Below are 22,753 nucleotides of genomic sequence, written 5' to 3' on the forward strand. Positions count from 1 at the left end.
TTGAGATCCCCACCCCTAAACCATATATATTCTTGTATGGGACCTTAATAAAAAAAAAATACTAAAATCACAGGCCCTTTACATGGGATGGGCACAGAAAGAAATTAACATAGCTTTCTGTATATTTCATTATTTTAAATCTACAGTTTAAGGTTGCACTGAATAGAAATTATCAAAATTTCACATGACAAACATATGAAAAAAAGTGATTTTTGATAATTGCTGATGAGACAATGGTTTCGGAAAAACATGTGATTAAATATATATTTGAAATAATGCACATCTACCACCTATTTGAAATAATACACATCTACAACCTATTTGAAATAATACACATCTATTGTTACAAACTTTCCACAGGTGCTATCCAGCACTTTGATTTTTTAATTCACAAATTTTTAGAAACGTTTTTTTTTTTTATCTACCATTTAACCAAAAAAATTAATGTGCAGTTACATTAGGGGATAGATGTGATGAAAACAAAGTTTTTGTCAAAAAATTAAAGTGACCACAAAAAAAAAATACATAAGTGTAAATTGTAATAAGCTGTTTCAAAGTGATTGAAGGTGTCTAGAATGAAAAGAATAAATGATATAAACTTATTTTTTGTCCAAAAATCACAATTAGTTTTAGAAATATGGTATTTGTCAAGCCTAAGACTTTTGTTGCAGAAAGCTCGACATAGGGATAGTGATCTGGCGGCGGCGGCAACAGTGGCGGCGTTAGCTAACTTCTTAAAAGCTGAATATTTCAGAAGGTAGAATACCTGTATCCTTCATACTTTGAATATAGATGCCTTATGTTATGAAGTTTCCGTCTGTCATATATATGTCCATCAACCTTGACCTCATTTTCATTGTTCAGTGACTACTTGAAAAAAAAATTAAGATTTTTGTCTCGCCTTGACAGAGTATGCTGTTTCCGGCATCGGCGGCATAACTTACATGTTAAAGTATTGCTATTTTTATTTCAACATTTGCATTATCAAAATTACAAAAAGGTGAGACATATCTCTGTGATAACAGTTTATTAGTATTCTTAATTTCTCTCTTATTATGAGTAATAGGATAACTATATTTGATATGTGCGTACCTTGCAAGGTCCTCATGCCCGTGAGACAGTTTTCACTTGACCTTGACCTCATTTCATGGATCAGTGAACAAGGTTAAGTTTTGGTGGTCAAGTCCATATCTTAGATACTATAAGCAATAGGTCTACTATATTTGGTGTATGGAATGCTTGTAAGGTGTACATGTCCAACTGGCAGGTGTCATCTGACCTTGACCTAATTTTCATGGTTCAGTGGTTATTGTTAAGTTTTTGTGTTTTGGTCTGTTTTTCTTGTACTGTATGCAATAGGTCTACTATGTTTGGTGTATGGAATGAGTGTAAGGTGTTCATGTCCAACTGGCAGGTGTCATCTGACCTTGACCTCATTTTCATGGTTCATTGGTTAAAGTTAAGTTTTTGTGTTTTGGTCTGTTTTTCTTATACTGTATAAAATAATTCAACTATATTTGGTGTATGAAAATATTTTACGATGAGCATGTCAGTCTGGCATGTTTTATTTGACCTTGTCCTCATTTTTACGGTTCATTGCTCAATGTTAAGTTTTTGTTTTTGGTCTATTTTTCTAATACTTTCAGCAATAGGTCAACTATATTTGGATTATGGAATGATTGTAAGGTGTACATGTCGAACTGGCAGGTGTCATCTGACCTTGACCTCAATTTCATGGTTCAGTGGTCAAAGTTAATTTTTTTTTGTTTTGGTCCTTTATTCTTATACTATATGCAATAGGTGAACTATATTTGATGTATGGAAATATTTTAGGATGTACATGTCTGTCTCGCATGTTTTATCTGACCGTAACCTGATTTTCAGGGTTCATTGCTCAGTTTTCAAATTTGGTGTTTTGGTCTATTTTTGTTCAACTATAAGCAATAGGTCTACTATATTTGGTGTATGGAATGTTTATAAGGTGTTTATGTCTGTCCGCCAGGTATCAAATGACCTTAACCCCTTTTACATGGCTCATTGGTCAATGTTAAGTTTTAATGCTGAACTTTGTTTCTTTGAAAATATAAGCAATAGGTCAACTATATTTGTTGTATGGAATGATTGTTAGGCGTATCTGTCTGTCTGGCAGGGTTCATATGACCTTGACCTTATTTTCATGGTTCATAGGTCAATGTTAGTTTTTTTCATTCTTCACTGCCATCATAAATCACAATAATCAATATCAATGGTATATCACTAAGTTATTTCATTCTTATTCACAGTTATCCAGCATATCTTCATATAGCGGATAATAACCTATACAATTAGTAGTATGAAGACACTATGATAGTTGTCTTCAGCAGGCCTGGCAGCGGCTTTAGCCTTTATACAGGCACTAGCAGCAGCGACATTATCTCATTATTTACAGCTTAAAATTTATAATGTATGTCTGATAGCATTTACTTTCAACATAACTTCAATTAGAAATATACGACAGGCAAGCATTTCTGTGTGTCCACTCTTGTTATTATAGGACTTTAAAAAAAAGACTCATAAGTATGTGCTTTTCCAAATTGATTTTGAATGTCAAAGATTGGGTAAAAAGTTAGATCACAAAATCACAAATTTTCAGAAAAGTCTTTTTATGTTAGGATTTCATAAATCATTGAGATATAGGTGTAACAATGTGTAAACTGAATTCCAAATTTATCCCTTGATGTCAAAATTGTGGTAAAAACTTTGTTTTTGTTACTAAATAGACATTTTGAGAATATCTGTTTTTGCTAGGATTTCAATAAAAATCAATATGTTTGGTATGTATAATTTGTTATTCCAAAATGATTCGCTAGTCAAAAAATTATTGATTGGCCACCATTTACCAAAGTACATACCAAAATTAATAGTGCTTGGATTTTAACAAAACTTTATAGTTATCGAGAAAACATCTTAAAATTAATTCATGGTGTCAAAATTTTTGAAAATGACACCCCTTGAACATAAATTATTTTGTATGCACCAGTCTCTGTACCTCACACAAAAATTTGCAAGCACGGCAAGCAGGGCACTTGCTGACATGTCGGTTTTCTAGTTTCCTTTAAATTAAAAAGATATTAAAACAATATCTTATCTGTATCATTCATCCATTGTACTGCCAGATCAATGTCGTGCTTTTAGTAATTGTTGACCATTAACCAAGGTTGTTTGATGACCTTCACCTAGTCATATTTTGAAGGTCAAAGTGACAGCTGAGATAGGAATTGAAAAGTTGTCCTGGTCATATCATTATAACTATTATGTTCTTGGGTCGAAGATGCAGGTATAGGGTAAATAATATTCAAATCATATGTGTGAAATGACTTGCAAAATGGTATTAGTAAAAAACTGTTAAATTTTGTTTCATTTTTGTGTCACCTGCAATGAAGGTCACAGTATGTGAGACATAGGGATTACAATCGGTGGTGGCAATGGCATACACAACTTGTATAAAGCTTGATATTTTAGAAGGTAGAAGACCTGGATGCTTCATACCTTGTATACAGATACATATATATGACAAAATTTCTGTCTGTCATATTTCCATTGACCTCATTTTCATGGTTCAGTGACTGCTTGTAAAAAAATTAGTTTATTTGTCAAGTGAAATACTCACTTATTATATTTTGAGTAATAGGATAACAATAATTTGGTATTTGGGTTCCTTGCAACGTCTTCATGTGCATCACGTAGGGATCTCGACCTCATTTCATGATCAGTGATCAAGGTTAAAGTTACACAGTCAAGTATCTCAGATACTATAAGCATTAGGTAAACTATATTCGGTGAATGGAATGGTAGTATGAATGGAATGATTGTAAGGAGGACATGTCTGTCTCGCAGAATTCATATGACCGTGACTTCATTTTCATGGTTTGTTGGTCAATGATTAATTTTCGTAATTTTGTCAGTTTATCAGATACTGTAAGCAATTGGTCAACTATATTTGGTGAATGGAAGGATTGTAAGGTGGACATGTCTGTCTGGCAGGGTCCATATGATATGACTTCATTTCATGGTTCGTTGGTCTATGTTAAGATTTTGTGGTTTGGTCTGTTTCTCGGGTACTACTAGTGATAGGAACACTATTTTGGTGTATGGAATGAATGTAAGGTGTACATGTCTGTCTGGCATGGTTGATCTGACTGTGACCTCATTTTCATATAACACCAATAATGTTTAGTTTATGTGATACTTGTAGTAAAACTTTCATATTACAGACTTTCAACTGCTCAGCATACATCTTTACAATACTAAAAACATTGATAGAGTATGAACTTAAGGAATAACTTAGTATCACAATACATTTTTTTGACTTTAACATTCAATTGTTGGAGCTTGAAAATGATTTAAAAGGTTAGATAACAATTACTAGGTGACAACATCTTATCTTGAATAAATTCCATCAAGATATTGTTAAACGTGGAAACAGCAAATTATTTAGGCTTTGGCCAGAAAAAGTAACTCTTAGATATCACATACCACAACTTTTGTTGCAGGCCAGGCAAAAACTATGTCTTTGTGAATATCTTTTGGCAAAATCTGGGTTTTTTCCAAGTTTTTAAAGATTCTGTAAGTATCTTCTTGAAAATTTTGATGTGTAGGGGTAGTGCAATCTCTTGATGAAAGGACAGTTGTTTCACTTCATTTTAGTACACATGGAATTTTAAATATAATGTTCACAGTACATGTACATTTACAATTATATAAGTTCAAAAGGTAATTTTTTTCTGTATCTTTTTATGATATAGGAACTCTCAAAAAGGACAAGTATGTCAGAGAGACAGATCCTGTATTGGATGAGAACAAGGGCTAAACTTGATGCTCCCAGTGTCATGAAGAAATTTGAAGATACATGGTAATACTGTTTACATAAGTGAACTACAAAAATGATGCACACACGAATTTACAAAAATATTTAGGGTTAATATTACTGATTCAGCTATATGTGGTAATCCAACATGAATATACATTTGTAGATCACCATCTTGCCTGTAGCAATATATTAATGTCAACCAGATTAAACAAGTGCTGACACCTTAAACATATAAGATTAGCCAAAATAGAAATGACTAAATACATAATATTTCCCAGAATAATGTTTAAAAAATTTGCATTCAACAGATTTTAAAAGAATTTTTTATAAAAATTGTAAATACACTTAATGTTTTGATAGTTTTATCCTAAAATTTCAAGTTTAAGATGTTTTTGTTGTATACTGAATAATACTTGGTAAAATATATCTAACAAAACACGTATTTTGCAACATGCCTAGAAGGGATGTTCAGAAAAAGACACCTAATCTACCTTAAAGTCAAAGAACAGTAAATGGGCTAATGCCTATGTCACAGATTTTGCTTAAATTTTGCATACAACTTTGGCTTATTGAACTATAACTGAAAATCGAAAAAATAATGCATTTATATCTTTTATTATCTGAAATATTACTGATTGAATTCTTTCAAAATAGGTGAACATTTGTATAGAAAGCACTTACAAGTGGCAATAATTTTTCTTAAATTTGTCTTAAAATGAATGATCAAATCTCCAATTTCTAATACATAGATTTTTCCTAAAAATCTATATGTTGTTGAATGCATTATTTTTTCGATTTTCAGTTATAGTTTAACGAGCCAAAGTTGTATGTAAAATTTTAGAAAAATTTGTGACATTTATTTATTTAAATTTATACATTCTTTACTTACTGAAAAGCAATAAATATACATAAATAGTATAGTTTTCCTCATTGAATTTTGATGGATAAATTGTTAATTATGCCCCCGCTGTAGCGGAGGGTGCATTAAGTTTTACCCTTGTGTGTCCGTACGTACGTCCCAAAATTAGTTTCTGTTCTCTAACTTTAGTTTGCCTCAACCAAATGTTATGAAACTTATATACAATGCTTTATACCACAAAACACAGACCAAGTTTGAATTTTGGTGGCATCACTATAACCGTTCTAGAGTTATGCCCTTTACAAATGGAAAAATTGCTGAATTTTTTTGTTTCCATTCTCTAACTTCAGTTTGCCTCAACCAAATGTTATGAAACTTATACACAATGCTTATAACCACAAAACACAGATCAAGTTTGAATTTTGGTGGCGTCACTTTTGCTGTTCTAGAGTTATGCCCCTCTACAAATGGAAAAATTGCGGAATTTTTCGTTTCCATTCTCTTACTTTAGTTTACCTCAACCAAATGTTATGAAACTTGTACACAATTTTTATTACCACAAAACACAGATCAAGTTGGAATTTTGGTGGCGTCACTTTTGCTGTGCTAGAGTTATGCCCTCTACAAATGGAAAAATTGCGAAATTTTTGTTTCCGTTCTCTTACTTTAGTTTGCCTCAACCAAATGTTATGAAACGTATACACAATGCTTATTACCACAAAACTCAGATCAAGTACAAATTTGGGTAGCGTCACTTTTACAGTTCTTGAGTTATATCCCTTTATATTTTTTTTTCTGTTTTTAAATTTATTACTAAAATATGCATCATTGATAAATTTTTAGATGGTAGTGCCTAACTACTGGAAAAAATAATTGTAAAACTATAGAAGGCATGAAATACATTATTGGATTTGTACTACATAAAAAGAATGAAATAAGTAGTACACGAATGGCAAAAATTAACCAACTAAAATCCATACATTGTAGCACTGCGAGTTTACCTTTTCAGTTTCCAAAGAGAAGTTGCTTCCTTTATGATTCTGAAGTAGTGTGAGCCATATAAATTTATCAAAACTAAAAATTTCTGTAAGGATGATGATTACTTTTTGAAAACATTTTTAGTAGTCTGACAGTAAATAAATGTTCATAAATGTTATCTTCATTTGAATTAACCTGATCAGTTTCAAAAGAAAACACCGTACACTAAAAAATAGTTTGCTGAATTCACTTTTATATAACTTCATTACTGGATAAGGTATTAAGCTAGATCAATTTATTTTTATATGTGTAATTATGTATGTCTATTGTAAGACCACCTTATATAGGTATATCTTGTATCAGAGATCTTGTTTCTATAATTCTGTTAATTACAATTAACCTATTACCCTAGCAATATACAAGGATTTGCATAGCTGATAAATTTAGATTAACAATCAATGATGCAAAAGTATATCACAATGCTACTTAATCTATATTTGTAGAAAGTAAATAAAAGGAGGGACTTTTTAAGTTTTACCCTTGTCCGTACGTCCCCAAATTGGTTTCCGTTCTATTACTTTTGTTTGCCTCAACCAAATGTTATGAAACTTATACACAATGCTTATTACCACAAAGCACAGATCAAGTATGAATTTTGGTTGTGTCACTTTTACCGTTCTAGAGTTATGCCCCTTTACAAATGGAAAAATTGCTGAATTTTTTGTTTCAGTTCTCTAACTTAAGTTTGCCTCAACCAAATGTTATGAAACTTATACACAATGCTCATAACCACAAAACACAGATCGAGTTTGAATTTCAGTGGCGTCACTTGTACCATTCTAGAGTTATGTCCCTTTACAAATTGAAAAATTACTGAATTTTTCATTTCTGTTCTTTAACTTTAGTTTGCCTCAACCAAACGTTATGAATCTTATACACAATGCTTCTTACCACAAAACAGAGATCAAGTTTGAATTTTTGTGGCGTCACTTTTACTGTTTTACAGTTATAGCCCTTTACAAAAGGAAAAATTGCTGAATTTTTCGTTTCTGTTCTCTAACTTAAGTTTTCCTCTGAGAAATGTTATGAAACTTATACACAATGCTTATTACCACATAACTCAGATCAAGTAAGAATTTAGGTAGCATCACTTTTACCGTTCTTGAGTTTATGTCCCTTTATAACATTACATTCAAGCGGGGGCATCATGTGTGTCCCATTGACACATTCCCCATTTATTTCACATAGAACACCATTTTGAATGATGTATACCGTTAAAACGAAGTCAGTGACAATATGATTATTTTACATCATTTAAACGGAAATTTATGTATAAGGGTCATTCCACGGTTTTGGGTAGCTTCACTTTTACCGTTCTTGAGTAATGTCCCTTTATAACATTATATGCAAGGGGGCATCATCTACATGTATCATACATGTAGATGATGCCCCCCTTTTGTATATAAAAGTGAATTGTGAATTTGATTTCCGGATCCTTGTTCTTATCTTCATATTTAAGCATCACATCAGTCAAATCATGCAATAACTGCCTACATTTGTAGCATGCCTTAGGCCTTCAAAGATCCTAGTCCTTGAAGATCTTAGGCATATGTATAGCTAGTAATATACGTCCTTGGTCCCTTGCAGTAACCTAGAATAAAGTTGATTTTCATCTTGCACAAAAGTGACTAAAGCCTTCAAAATCTTAGCTGAAACCCTGTGTATGTCCCATGGACACATTCCCCAAGTTTTTTTTGGTGCCAAATTGATTTATCAGAACTGAAACTACTGTTTCAAAAATGTGTCTGATGACCCTGCCTGCCAACCAAGATGGCCGACATGGCTAAAAATAGAACACAGGGGTAAAATGCAAGTTTTGCCTATTATTTTGAAAACTGTTAAACGTTATGAATAGAGAAAATCTGACCAATGAGAAATGTTCAAAATGTTGAGCTCTACCAATTGTACATTTACGTCAAAACTGTCAGACAACTTCTTACAGGAGTTGTGACATTAAATGACAAATTTTACCATTTTTTTTTTCAATTTGCCTATTATCTTGAAAACTATAATAGATAGAGAGAAACTTTAAATTGCAAAAATGATCAGTTCTACAAATAAGTCTAACATGGTCGAAATCGTCAGCCTATTCCTGATTTTTGTGGTCGTATATTGGTATGACGTTGGCGTCGTCGTCGTCGTCGTCCGGCGTCGTCGTCCGAAGACGCATTAGTTTTCGCACTCTAACTTTAGTTTAAGTGAATGGATCTCTATGAAATTTTGCCATAAGGTTCAATACCACAAAAGGAAGGTGGGGATTGATTTTGGGGGTTATGGTACCAACAGTTAAGGAATTAGGGGCCAAAAATAAGCATTTTCTAGTTTCCAGACAATAACTGTGGAACGGTGTATGGATCTCTCTGAAATTATACTACAAGTTTCCATACCACAAAGGGATGGTTAGGATTTGCTTTGGGGGGTTATTGCTCAAACCGTTTAAGAATTAGGGGCAAAAAAGGGGGAAAAACAAGGTTGTCCTCATTAATGGACAAATACTTTAGTACAAAACAAAATTTAAAGCAGTGTAAGGGAGATAAATCAAATACATCATTGAAATTATCTCCCTTACACTGCTTTTAAATTATGTATAAAGTAATGGTTAATGAACAATTAAGATAATTTAAAACAGTGTAAGGGAGGTAATCCAAATACAACGTTTTGGTTACTTCCCTTACACTGCTTTTAAATTATGTTTAAAGAAATGCATATTTATAAAGGAAGACCAGTATGGCGCATTAGATTTGTAAAATCTTTGACCACATTTATTTATTTGTTATGCCGAATCTAACTGTGTATTTAGATTTTTAATTTTGGGTCCAGTTTTCAAATTGGTCTACATTAAGGTCCAAAGGGTCCAAAATTAAACTTTGTTTGATTTTAACAAAAATTGAATATATGGGGTTCTTTGATTTGCTGAATCTAAACATGTATTTAGATTTTTGATTTTTGGCCCAGTTTTCAAGTTGGTCCAAATTGGGGTCCAAAATTAAACTTTGTTTGATTTCAACAAAAATTGAATATATGGGGTTCTTTGATATGCTGAATCTAACCATGTATTTAGATTTTTTTATTTGTGGACCCCACTATCAAATTGGTTCATATTGAGGTCAAAAGGGTCCAAAATTAAACTTTGTTTGATTTCATCAAAAATTGAATTATTGGGGTTCTTTGATATGCCAAATCTAACCGTGTATTTAGATTTTTAATTTTGGGTCTCGTTTTTTAAATTGGCCTACATTAAGGTCCAAAGGGTCCAAAATTAAACTTAGTTTGATTTTAACAAAAATTGAATTCTTGGGGTTCTTTGATATGCTGAATCTAAACATGTGTTTAGATTTTTGATTATGGGCCCAGTTTTCAAGTTGGTCCAAGTTGGGGTCCAAAATTAAACTTTGTTTGATTTCAACAAAAATTGAATGTATGGGGATCTTTGATATGCTGAATCTAAACATGTATTTACATTTTAGATTTTTGGCCCAGTTTTCAAGTTGGTCCAAATTGGGGTCCAAAATTAAACTTTGTTTGATTTCAACAAAAATTGACTATATGGGGTTCTTTGATAAGCTGAATCTTACCATGTATTTAGATTTTTTATTTGTGGGCCCGCTATCAAATTGGTTCATATTGAGGTCAAAAGGGTCCAAAATTAAACTTTGTTTGGTTTCATCAAAAATTTAATTATTAGAGTTCTTTGATATGCCAAATCTAACTGTGTATTTAGATTTTTAATTTTGGGTCCCGTTTTTTAAATTGGTCTACATTAAGGTCCAAAGGGTCCAAAATTAAACTTAGTTTGATTTTAACAAAAATTGAATTTTTGGGATTCTTTGATATGCTGAATCTAAACATGTGTTTAGATTTTTTGATTATGGGCCCAGTTTTCAAGTTGGTCCAAGTTGGGGGTCCAAAATTAAACTTTGTTTGATTTCAACAAAAATTGAATATATGGGGTTCTTTGATATGCTGAATCTAAACATGTATTTAGATTTTAGATTTTTGGCCCAGTTTTCAAGTTGGTCCAAATTGGGGTCCAAAATTAAACTTTGTTTGATTTCAACAAACATTGAATATATGGGGTTCTTTGATATGCTGTATCTTACCATGTATTTAGATTTTTTATTTGTGGGCCCGCTATCAAATTGGTTCATATTGAGGTCAAAAGGGTCCAAAATTAAACTTTGTTTGATTTCATCAAAAATTGAATTATTGGGGTTCTTTGATATGCCAAATCTAACCGTGTTTTTAGATTTTTAATTTTGGGTCCCATTTTTTAAATTGGTCTACATTAAGGTCCAAAGGGTCCAAAATTAAACTTTGTTTGATTTCAACAAAAATTGAATATATGGGGTTCTTTGATATGCTGAATCTAACCATGTATTTTGATTTTGGACATTGGACCATAATAGGTAAATTAAAAAAATTGAAGTTCTTAGACCACTTTCTCTCTGTGTCAGAAACCTATGCTGTGTCAAATATTTAATCACAATCCAAATTCAGAGCTGTATCAAGCTTGAATGTTGTGTCCATACTTGCCCCAACTGTTCAGGGTTCGACCTCTGCGGTCGTATCAAGCTGTGCCCAGCGAAGCATTTTATTACCAATTTTTTGGGTTTTTGCCTTATATCTTCAAAATTATAAGAGATAGATAGAAACTTAAATATGCAAAAATGATCAGCAAGACAAGATCTACAATTAAGGCAACATAGAGGAAATCGTCTGATGACTCATTATTGAAATTATTGCTCTTTAATGACGATTTTTACCAATTTTTTTTATAAAAATTATAATAGATAAATACACACTTTAAATCACAAAAATGATCAGCAAGGCAAGATCTATTAAACAGTCAAATTTGGCCAATATAGTTAGTAGACTGTCACTCTTCATAGGAGTGATTGCCCTTAAATGAGGATATTTTTTTATCTTCTTTTGTGTTTTGAGCAAAAACTAAAGAAGATAGAGAGAAACTATACAAACTTAATGATCAGCAATACAAAATCAACAAAACAGAGATTTTTGTCATGAATTCTATTCTTTTCTACAATGTGGGAGAGTGTCCTTTGTTGAATATGCACATAGACCAAAGTGAGCGACACAGGCTCTTTAGAGCCTCTAGTTATTTTATACTTTCACTCGTAAGGTGGATGATGATATTTTCATATTTCAGATATTTTGAATGAAAGTCATACATATTATGGATGTGTTCTGCATATTTTAAAGTGAGTTTAAATGGATATCTGAATTTGAAGGTGAAAAAAAAATGACACATTTGGAGGGATGGGATACAGACATTAATCTTTTAGCACAAAAATAGTCCAAGCAGTGTTAAGCTTATATTATGTACATTGTACTTGTAATAAAATGGTTCACCATTATTTTACTTACTTACCTAGAAGTTAAAACAGAATTTTTATTTATTTTCAATATTTGAAGGCTGATGACTTAAATGCTTGTACTTCTGTTGTAGCTGGCATTTTCTGTTTTACATAATTCTGTTTTGGTATGGACTGTATACCCTCTGGGATGTAAGTATATACCAATTAGAAAAACATATCACTGATTAAATACATAACAGACAAAAATGTTATTTAATTGTTCAGAAAATATATAGGAAATAAGAAATATAAATAATATGAATCATTTAAATGCAAGACTACTTTTATACTGCTTTTAAAGACTGTGAAACTGTGAGCTGGTCATCTTACTAACAAGGGAGTGTCATTTTTGTTACTTGGCATTTTACAAGTATTGTTTTAAACAGATCTTTTACTATTTATTCTCTAGATCTTGGCCAATTGAAATAGAGTTTGAAGTTTTGAAAATGTTAAAAAAAATAATTGGGAAAATAATTGATTTCAGGTTTTTAGAATTATGATCGATGACTTGAATGAGCATTTATTTTTGCCTTGATTTTCCATAGAAAATATTCAATCAATAAGATTGTATTCGTTACAATGAAAACATAACAATTATCCATCATCTTTCAATGAAGGATGATGTAGAGTGATATAAGTTTTGCCATGCTCATCATTGCTCATAGCATTGGATGTAAAAAAGTAAAGACTGAGAGTTTGTTTTTCTGAATAGAAAGTATTTTTTGGATAGAACTATGTTTACTGTTTTAGTCCAGTTGAGGGCATATTGTAATGTTCTCTTTCCATCCTTTTGTCCATCTGACAGTCCTTCCAAAACACACCAATACTCAGAGACTGTTTAACAGAAAGATTTCATACTTGGTAGGATTATTTGTTACCATGTGTAGTTGACCATATTATAACGTACTTTGACGGGAGTTATAGGACTTTTATCATATAATGACTATCTAACACAATGACACATTAAACACACAATGTAATTCCTCATTTACACAGTAGCAGGGTCATTGTGCTATGGCGTAGCAACCTTGTTTCATTTAATATGTATCATTTCACAGAAAATGTTTCTATTTTAATACTAATTAAAATTTTGGAATTTTAGAGCTAATTTCCTAATGCTTGTAGAGTAAGACTTTAGTTGGCTTGCTTTGTTTGCTCAACCATTGTAATTAAGATTGACATCTGCAAACAATATAGATAAACCTGTTTACATGTACAATTGAGTGTTCCTAACCTCCAACTTCCAATCAAATTTAAGTATAATGTATTCAGGTTTAACTCCGTCTATCTATATTGTTTGCAGATGTCAATCATAATTACTATGCTTGAGCAAACGTTTATTTAAACAAAGCAAGCAAGCCAACCAAAGTGTTACTCTACAAGCATTAGGAAATTAGCTCTAAAAGGTTTTTAAAGATCTTTGATGCATAAATTATTAAAAACAGGACATAATTTGCAGTAATTTGTTTTAGAAAAAGATCAAAAGTAGACAAGACAAAACAATCTAATTTTATTCTTTTAAACCACTGTATATAACTGGTATAAAGAATAAAAGTATAAATCATGATATACATAATAAATTGGGCAAATGACAGCATAAGAATTTTATAATTATGTATGTACATGATCGTTATAGAAAAACAGATAACAGAAAGACCTAGTAGTTAATTTATATACTGTTTTCGTGAGTAGTGTAGAGATCTTCAACTCAAAAGAAATTAAGTGTGTCATCTTATTCTGTACATTCACATAAATTACACTATCTTCTTTGTCTATCTAAACTAATCCATCTACCAGCTTCAATACATCAGTTTCACATTTAACTGCACATGTCTAACCTTGTTAACCAAACTATGAAATAACGCGATAATTCTCGAAAATTCATCAACAGGCGGCTTACGGTTGATAAGCAGTGACCATTCAGACTTGGAAAAACAATCACCTGATTAAGTGTGTTTGTTTACTTGTACAAAAAAATTGCAACACAAGCATCAAAATATAAAAATTATATTGACGAGACAACTTTATTAACAATGACACATTAAAAGACTTTAAAAAGAACTTGTTATATATCATCACAGACTACTGTTGTGTTGTTGGTTGCGGTAATAGACGATCTGATATGCTGCCTGACTTTGTGCCTTTAATTGTCACAAAGAAGTGCTTGGATTCACGCTGAGGTCATTCACTTAGTGGGAAGAATAAAATAGATAAATAAGCGATGTATGCTTTAGCAGGATAAAACGCATGGTGATCCCATTTTTATACGAACGCAAAAAAAATTTGCGGTCGTATATTGGTATGACGTTGGCGTCGTCGTCGTCTTCCGAAGACACATTGGTTTTCGCACTCTAACTTTAGTTTAAGTAAATGGATCTCCATGAAATTTTACCATAAGGTTCAATACCACAAAAGAAAGGTGGGGATTGATTTTGGGGGTTATGGTACCAACAGTTAAGGAATAAGGGGCCAAAAAGGGGCCAAAAATAAGCATTTTTGTAACTTCCAGACATAACTTGTGTGTTAGTGTACGGATCTCTCTGACATTGTACCACAAGGTTCCATATCACAAAGGGAATGCTGGGATTGATTTTGGGGGTAATTGCCTCCAAATTTTAGGAATTAGGGGCCAAAAAGGGGAAAAAAACAAGCATTTTTCTAGTTTCATGACAATAACTTGTGTGCAAGTGTATGGATCTCTCTGACATTGTACTACAAGGTTCCATATCACAAAGGGAATGCTGGGATTGATTTTGGGGGTAATTGCCTCCAAATTTTAGGAATAAGGGGCCAAAAAGGGGCAAAAAAAACCAGCATTTTTCTAGTTTCATGACAATAACTTGTGTGTAAGTGTATGGATCTTTATGAAATTGTACTACAAGGTTCCATATCACAAAGGGAAAGCTGTAATTGAGTTTGGGGTAATTGCCCAAAACATTTAGGGATAAGGGGCCAAAAAGGGGCCAAAAATAAGCATTTTTCTAGTTTCCAGACAATAACTTGTGTTCAAGTGTATGGATCTCTCTGAAATTGTACTGCAAGGTACCATACCACAAAGGGAAGGCTGGGATTGATTTCTGGGGTAATTCCCTCAAAATTTTAGGAATTAGGGGCCATAAAGGGGCAAATAAACAAGCATTTTTCTAGTTTCAGGACAATAACTTGTGTGTAAGTGTATGGATCTTTATGAAATTGTACTGCAAGGTTCCATATCACAAAGGGAAAGCTAGGTTTGAGTTTGGGGGTAATTGCCCTAAATGTTTAGGAATTTGGGGCCAAAAAGGGGCCAAAAAACAAGCATTTTTCTAGTTTCCAGACATTAACTTGTGTTCAACTGTATGGATCTCTCTGAAATTGTACTGAAAGGTACCATACCACAAAGGGAAGGCTGGGATTGATTTTGGGTGTAATTCCCTCCAAATTTTAGGAATAAGGGGCCATAAAGGGGCAAAAAAAAAGCATTTTTTCTAGTTTCAGGACAATAACTTGTGTGTAAGTGTATGGATCTTTATGAAATTGTACTGCAAGATTCCATATCACAAAGGAAAAGCTAGGTTTGAGTTTGGGGGAAATTGCCTTAAACGTTTAGGAATTTGGGGCCAAAAAAGGGCCAAAAAAAACAAGCATGTTTCTAGTTTCCAGACAATAACTTGTGTTCAAGTGTATGGATCTCTCTGAAATTGTACTGAAAGGTACCATACCACAAAGGGAAGGCTGGGATTGATTTTGGGGGTAATTCCCTCAAAATTTTAGGAATTAGGGGCCTTAAAGGGGCAAAAATACAAGCATTTTTCTAGTTTCAGGACAATAACTTGTGTGTAAGTGTATGGATCTTTATGAAATTGTACTGCAAGATTCCATATCACAAAGGGAAAGCTATGTTTGAGTTTGGGTGTAATTGCCTTAAATGTTTAGGAATTTGGGGCCAAAAAGGGGCCAAAAAACAAGCATTTTTCTAGTTTCCAGACAATAACTTGTGTTCAAGTGTATGGATCTCTCTGAAATTGTACTTCAAGGTACCATACCACAAAGGGAAGGCTGGGATTGAGTTTGGGGGTGATGAATCATAAGGGGGTTCAACAAATTTGGGGGGGGGGGGGGTTTCCTTTTTTTTCTTTAAAATTTTCCATTTTAAATTGGTTATTTCTGATTTATATATAAAAGCAAATAATAATGATATGGTTTGAATAGGTAAATTAAAAAATTTTAAGTTCTTAGACCACATTCATTCTGTGTCAGAAACCTATGCTGTGTCAAATATTTAATTACAATCCAAATTCAGTGCTGTATCAAGCTTGAATGTTGTGTCCATACTTGCCCCAACTGTTCAGGGTTCGACCTCTGCGGTCGTATCAAGCTGCGCCCCAGCGAAGCATTTTATTTCTTTTGGTATCCTGAAAGAATTTATTAGAGCTATCTTCTCACATTTTCTTTTAAAATTCTATCATTGAGTTTACCATCAAATATTCATATAATAATGCCTTTTCTCTGTATAATCCATGCAAAATGTTTCATATTTTCACAGCCGACAGCTTGAAAACAAACTCGGTCATATTTTTGAACATATCACAATAAATACTACATCTTTGGCAAAGGATATAAGGAAAAATTGTATCATTTTTCGTTTAAACTTCCATACTACTATTAGTGGAAATTTCGATTATTTAGTAGCTACATTCTTAACTGCCAGTAACTGGTCCTTGTATCCATAAAATGTCACGCAAAAATCACCATAATAGTAATCGGCTTTTGTTTAAAAGAAGATTAAAAGTTTTTGTCAAATGTACATGTAGAACTTGAAAAATTGTATGGTTGTGGAAGTGTTTATATACAAAAATTACAACAAAATATCAAAAGTAAATTTTGGCAAGATGTTTTGAAAGCATAGCAACTTCTCAGAGAAAAAGATGAATATGACTGTTGGGAATGCTTGCTTGCTAGTCCAATCTGGCTTTATAATAACATAAAGGTAGAAAATAAACCTATTTTTTTATAAAGATTGGTTTGAAAATGGTATAAGATTTATAAATGATATTGTAAATGAAGATGGGACTTTTTTCTCTCTTCAAAAATTATAAGAAATGTATCAGATAAATGTGAATTTCATGAGATATAATAGTATTATATCTGCTGTACATCAAGCATCAAAATCATTTGAGGGAAAAAATCACAAACTAGAAGTACTTTTAATTCCATTGGCTATTAAAAGATTTGTTAAAAGTTCAAAAGGATCTAAAGATATGTATATTGTTTTAAATAGAAATAAAAGTGTTCCCACTAGTCAGTTAAGATGGAATGAAAGTTTTGGCTTTGATAAAAATCATTGGAAAAAATTTATATGCTGCCATTTGTTGTCACAAATAATACTAAGCTACAGTGGCTGCAGTATATATTCAATCATCGAATCTTAGCTACAAATAAATTTCTTCATAAAATTAAGATTTATGATAATCCAAATTGTACATTTTGTAATAGAGAAATTGAAACATTAGAACATTTATTTTGGATTGTGAACATACACAGATATTATTAGAACAGATTGAAAATCGGTTTCTGACTAATGGAATTAGTGTACTTTTTACAAAAGAAGTTTTTTTGTTTGGTAACATTGCAAAAATATCAAAAGACAATGCAGAAAATACTCTTTTTCTTATCATAAAACAATATATTTATAATTCTGGATGTTTTAAAAAAAACCTGTCAATAAACTCAGTAAAAGAGAAGATGAAGTATTTATATGCAATTGATAAAAATATTGCTATGAAAAACAAAAGTGAATATCAGTTTCACAGAGAATGGAATGTTTTTGATAGATTACTTAGTTAAGTATATACTTTTACTGTTATAAATGAAAATGCAGGATTTACTATACTGAATTAGAATTCAATGTCCAGATAAATTTGTATTGAAAACTCACCACACTATTCTCTCTCTCTCTCACTCTCTCTCTCTCTGGTGTTTAGACTGCCTTACTCTCTATCTTATATTTGTATATTTAAAAAAAAAAATGCTTCCTTAGAAAGATGTATTGATGAGATAATATCAATAGATTTATATATTATATATTGCTATTATATTTGTGTATATTATGTTGTAAATTGGAAGTTATGAATAATAAAAATAAGAAATAAAAAAAAAAATTTGAGTCTATGGTACTAAACCTAACTGTAGGTCGTAACCCTTTATATGTTACAAGAAGATGTAAAAAAATAGTTGAGAAAAACTGTGAATTGTTTACGGTAACTCACACAGAGCGAATTGATACTGGAAAGGAACTGATATTAAATGTATTTCTGATGTTTAGGATGTTTTCTTTTTAACAAATATTTTTCTCTTTTCAAGAAAACTCAAACTGACATACAGCACTGTAGTGCAGTAAGCAAAAGATAGCAACTGCAAGATTTATACTAAGTCTTTTGTTTAAAACAATTTCATTTATAAATACAACTGTTGTGAACTCTTTACGTTAGTTATGAAAAGAAGACTTATTTTCTCATTTGAATTGTTTTGAGTCGGTACCTTTTATAGCTTACTACGTATGTATTTTCTCATTGTTGAGGGCCGTATGGTGACCTATGGTTGCTTTCATCTATGTGATTTGGTCTCTGGTGTATAGTTGTCTCGTTGATAATCATACCACATCTTCTTATTTAAAATTTATGTTATTCTCTCAATTTCTCTGTATAAACGGTCATACTTTTTATTTTGAATATAAAAAATAAACGATTATTAATAACTTAGAATTAAATAATCTTGGACCCAATATATAAGTTTATTGGTACCAATCATAATACAGTAATGTTTTTTTAATATACAATTGTATAATGTCAGCAATTGCCAAAGATATAATACCTATTATATCTATGATGTCAGTGACAACTTCTCAAATAGCTACGTTCCCCGTGACAAAAATACTGTGTACTGGTATCATCTGTTTACCTGCCTCCAGCACACACTAAGAGAGAGAGAGAGAGAGATGTATTATAGGTTGATTTAATATGGTGTTGCTAAGTATGAGGGTCAATCGGATAGCCCCCCCCCCCCCCCTCTGCCACGTATGATATCATTAATTATCGCGGGATAAGTCGTAGGGGACTTTAGGTTTGCACTCTGTCCATCTGTCTGTCTGTCTGTCCATCCGTCAGTCAGGCAAATCAGTTTTCCACACTTTTTATGCCTCGCCGTAGCGGTTGGGGCATTAGGTTTTACCCTTGTCCGCCCGTCTGTACGTACGTACGTCCCAAAATTGGTTTCCGTTCTCTAACTTGAGTTCGCCTCAACCAAATGTTATGAAACTTATACACAATGCTTATTACCACAAAACACAGATCAAGTTTGAATTTTTGTGGCGTCACTTTAAACATTCTAGAGTTATGCCCCTTTATAAATGGAAAAATTGCAAAATTTTTAGTTTCCGTTCTCTAACTTAAGTTTGCCTCAACCAAATGTTATGAAACTTATACACAATGCTTATTACCACAAAACACTGATCAAGTTTGAATTTTTGTGGTGTCATTTTAACCGTTCTAGAGTTATGCCCCTTTATAAATGGAAAAATTGCAAAAATTTTTAGTTTCCGTTCTCTAACTTAAGTTTGCCTCAACCAAATGTTATGAACTTATACACAATGCTTATTACCACAAAACACAGATCAAGTTTGAATTTTGGTGGCATCACTTTAACCATTCTAGAGTTATGCCCCTTTATAAATGGAAAAATTGATAAATTTTTATTTTCTTCTAAATATTAAGTTATTTTTGTCGAGCCTGTGACTTTTGTCGCAGAAAGCTCGACATAGGGATAGTGATCCAGCAGGGGCTACGGCGGCGGCGTTAGCTAACTTCTTAAAAGCTTTATATATAATATTAGAAGGTGGAAGACCTGGATGCTTCATACTTTGTGTAAAGATGCCCTATGTTACGAAGTTTCCATCTGTCACATGTCCATTGTCCTTGACCTAGCTAACTTCTTAAAAGCTTTACACATTAGAAGGTGGAAGACCTGGATGCTTCATACTTTGTGTATAGATGCCCTATGTTACGAAGTTTCCATCTGTCACATGTCCATTGTCCTTGACCTCATTTCATGGTTCAGTGACTACTTGAAAAAAAAGTTAGATTTTTTGTAATGTTAATTTCTCTCTTATTATGAGTAATAGGATAAATATATTTGGTATGTGCGTACCTTGCAAGGTCCTCATGCCCATCAGACAGTTTTCACTTGACCTCGACCTCGTTTCATGGATCAGTGAACAAGGTTAAGTTTTGGTGGTCAAGTCCATATCTCAGATACTAGAAGCAATAGGTCTAACATATTCGGTGTATGGAAGGACAGTAAGGTGTACATGTCCAACTGGCAGGTGTCATCTGACCTTGACCTCATTTTCATGGTTCAGTGGTTATAGTTAAGTTTTTGTGTTTTGGTCTGTTTTTCTTATACTGTATGCAATAGGTCTACTATATTTGGTGTATGGAATGATTGTAAGGTGTACATGTCTAGCTTGCAGGTGTCTTCTGACCTTGACCTCATTTTCATGGTTCAGTGGTCTAAGTTAAGTTTTTGAGTTTTGGTCTTTTTTTCTAATACTTTATGCAATAGGTCAACTATATTTGGTGTATGGAAATATTTTATGATGTACATGTCAGTCTTACAGGTTTTATTTGACCTTGACCTCATTTTTACGGTTCAGTGGTCTAAGTTAAGTTTTTGTGTTTTGGTCTGTTTTTCTAATACTATAAGCAATTGATCAACTATATTTGTTGTATGGAAGGATTGCAAGCTGTACATGTCTGCCTGGCATGGTTCATCTGACCTTGACCTCATTTTCATGGTTCATTGGTCAATGTTTAGTTTTCTTGGTTAAGTCTGTATCTTAGAAACTATAAGCAATAGGTCAACTATATTTAGTGTATTGAATGATTGTAAGGTGTACATGTATTTCTTGTTTGGTTTATATGACCTTGACCTCATTTTCTTGGATCATGTTAAGTTTATGTGATAGTTGTAGTAAAGCTTTATATTTAGGACTATCAACATAATATCAATGATTAGTAAAGAAGGCGAGACATTTCAGCGTGTGCACTCTTGCTAAAATTGGAGTTATCTCCCTTTGTCCATGATTATAGTTGAATCAACTACAATCAATGCTTTATACAATGCAATGTTTAATTTTGACTTCCACTGATAAAACACAGATCAAGTTGAATTTGGGTAGTGTCACTTTTACCATTATTGAGCTATGCCCTTTTATAAATCGAAAGATTGAATAATTTTTAGTTTCCATTCTGTAACTTAAGTTTGCCCCAACCAAACATTATGAAACCTATACACAATATTCATTACCACAAAACTAAGATCAAGTACAAATTTTTTGTTTCCGTTTTCTAACTTTAGTTTGCTTCAACCAAATGTTATGAAACTTATACACAATGCTTATTACTACATAATACAGATTAAGTACGAAATTTGGTGAGAACACTTTTACCATTCTTGAGTTATGTCTCTTTATAAACATAAAAAATTGCTGAATTTTTCGTTTCCGTTCTTTTACTTTAGTTTGTCTCAACCAAATGTTATAAAACTTATACACAACCGTTCTAGAGTTATGCGTGTTTACAAATAGAAAAATTGCTGAATTTTTAGTTTCTGTTCTCTACTTAAGTTAGCCTCAACCAAATGTTATGAGACTTACACACAATGCTTATTACCACAAAACTCAGATCAAGTTCAAATTTGGGTAGCATCTCTTTTACCGTTCTTCAGTTATGTCCCTTTATAACTATATGCTATGCAAGCGGGGGCATCATCTGTGTCCACATGTGGACACTATCCACATTTATTTTCTTCATGCTTGAAGATATTGATTTGATATTTGGTATATAGTTTTATCATAACAAGTTACAGATCAAGTTCGAATTTTGTTCTGGTCTGATGATTCTGTGCAAAGTTATGGTCCTTGGACTTAGAAAATTACCCATATAATCAGTTTTCCACACTTTTTTTCGTCATGCTTGAAGATATTGATTTGATAACTGGTATATAGTTTTATCATGACAAGTTACAGATCAAGATTGAATTTTGTACCGGTCTGATGATTTTGTGCAGAGTTATGGTCCTTGGACTTAGAAAATTCACTCAAATAATCAGTTTTCCACACTTTTTTTCGTCATGCTTGAAGATATTGACTTGATATTTGTTATATAGTTTACACCATGACAAGTTATAGATCAAGTTAGCATTTTGTTCCAGTACAATAAATTTTTAACCGGTAGGGGACTATGTATTGCCATGCAATATTCTCAGAATGCTTGTTTAATTTGTTTATGTTGAAAAAGTACATTTTCAATGCCCTTTTTCTAGAAAATATTAAATTATAAATTGAATTAGAACACACCCTTTGACTTTTAACCTTCAGTGTCATATAATCATGATAATTAGTCACCTACCGACGAAGTCGAGGGGACTTTAAGTTTACACTCCGTCTGTCTGTCTGTCTGTCCGCCTGTCTGTCAGGCAAATCAGTTTTCCACACTTTTTTTCTTCATGCTTGAAGATATTGATTTGATATTTGGTATATTGTTTTATCATGATAAGTTACATATCAAGTTCGAATTTTGTTCTGGTCTGATAATT

At 32.3% G+C, this 22,753-nt stretch overlaps 1 protein-coding gene across 1 annotated transcript in view; it reads left to right on the top strand.

Annotated features, from left to right (window-relative positions):
• The window catches only part of LOC127730688 (ceramide synthase 2-like), a 90,528-nt gene that overhangs the window by 12,372 nt on the left and 55,403 nt on the right, over window positions 1-22,753 (top strand). The window contains exons 3-4 of the mRNA XM_052239212.1: window positions 4,785-4,891; window positions 12,214-12,271. Coding sequence (XP_052095172.1) covers window positions 4,785-4,891; window positions 12,214-12,271 — 165 coding nt within the window. The remainder of the gene's footprint in view (window positions 1-4,784; window positions 4,892-12,213; window positions 12,272-22,753) is intronic.

Source organism: Mytilus californianus, unplaced genomic scaffold, assembly GCF_021869535.1.
Source record: "Mytilus californianus isolate M0D057914Y unplaced genomic scaffold, xbMytCali1.0.p SCAF_2, whole genome shotgun sequence".
Classification (NCBI taxonomy): Eukaryota; Metazoa; Mollusca; class Bivalvia; order Mytilida; family Mytilidae; genus Mytilus; species Mytilus californianus.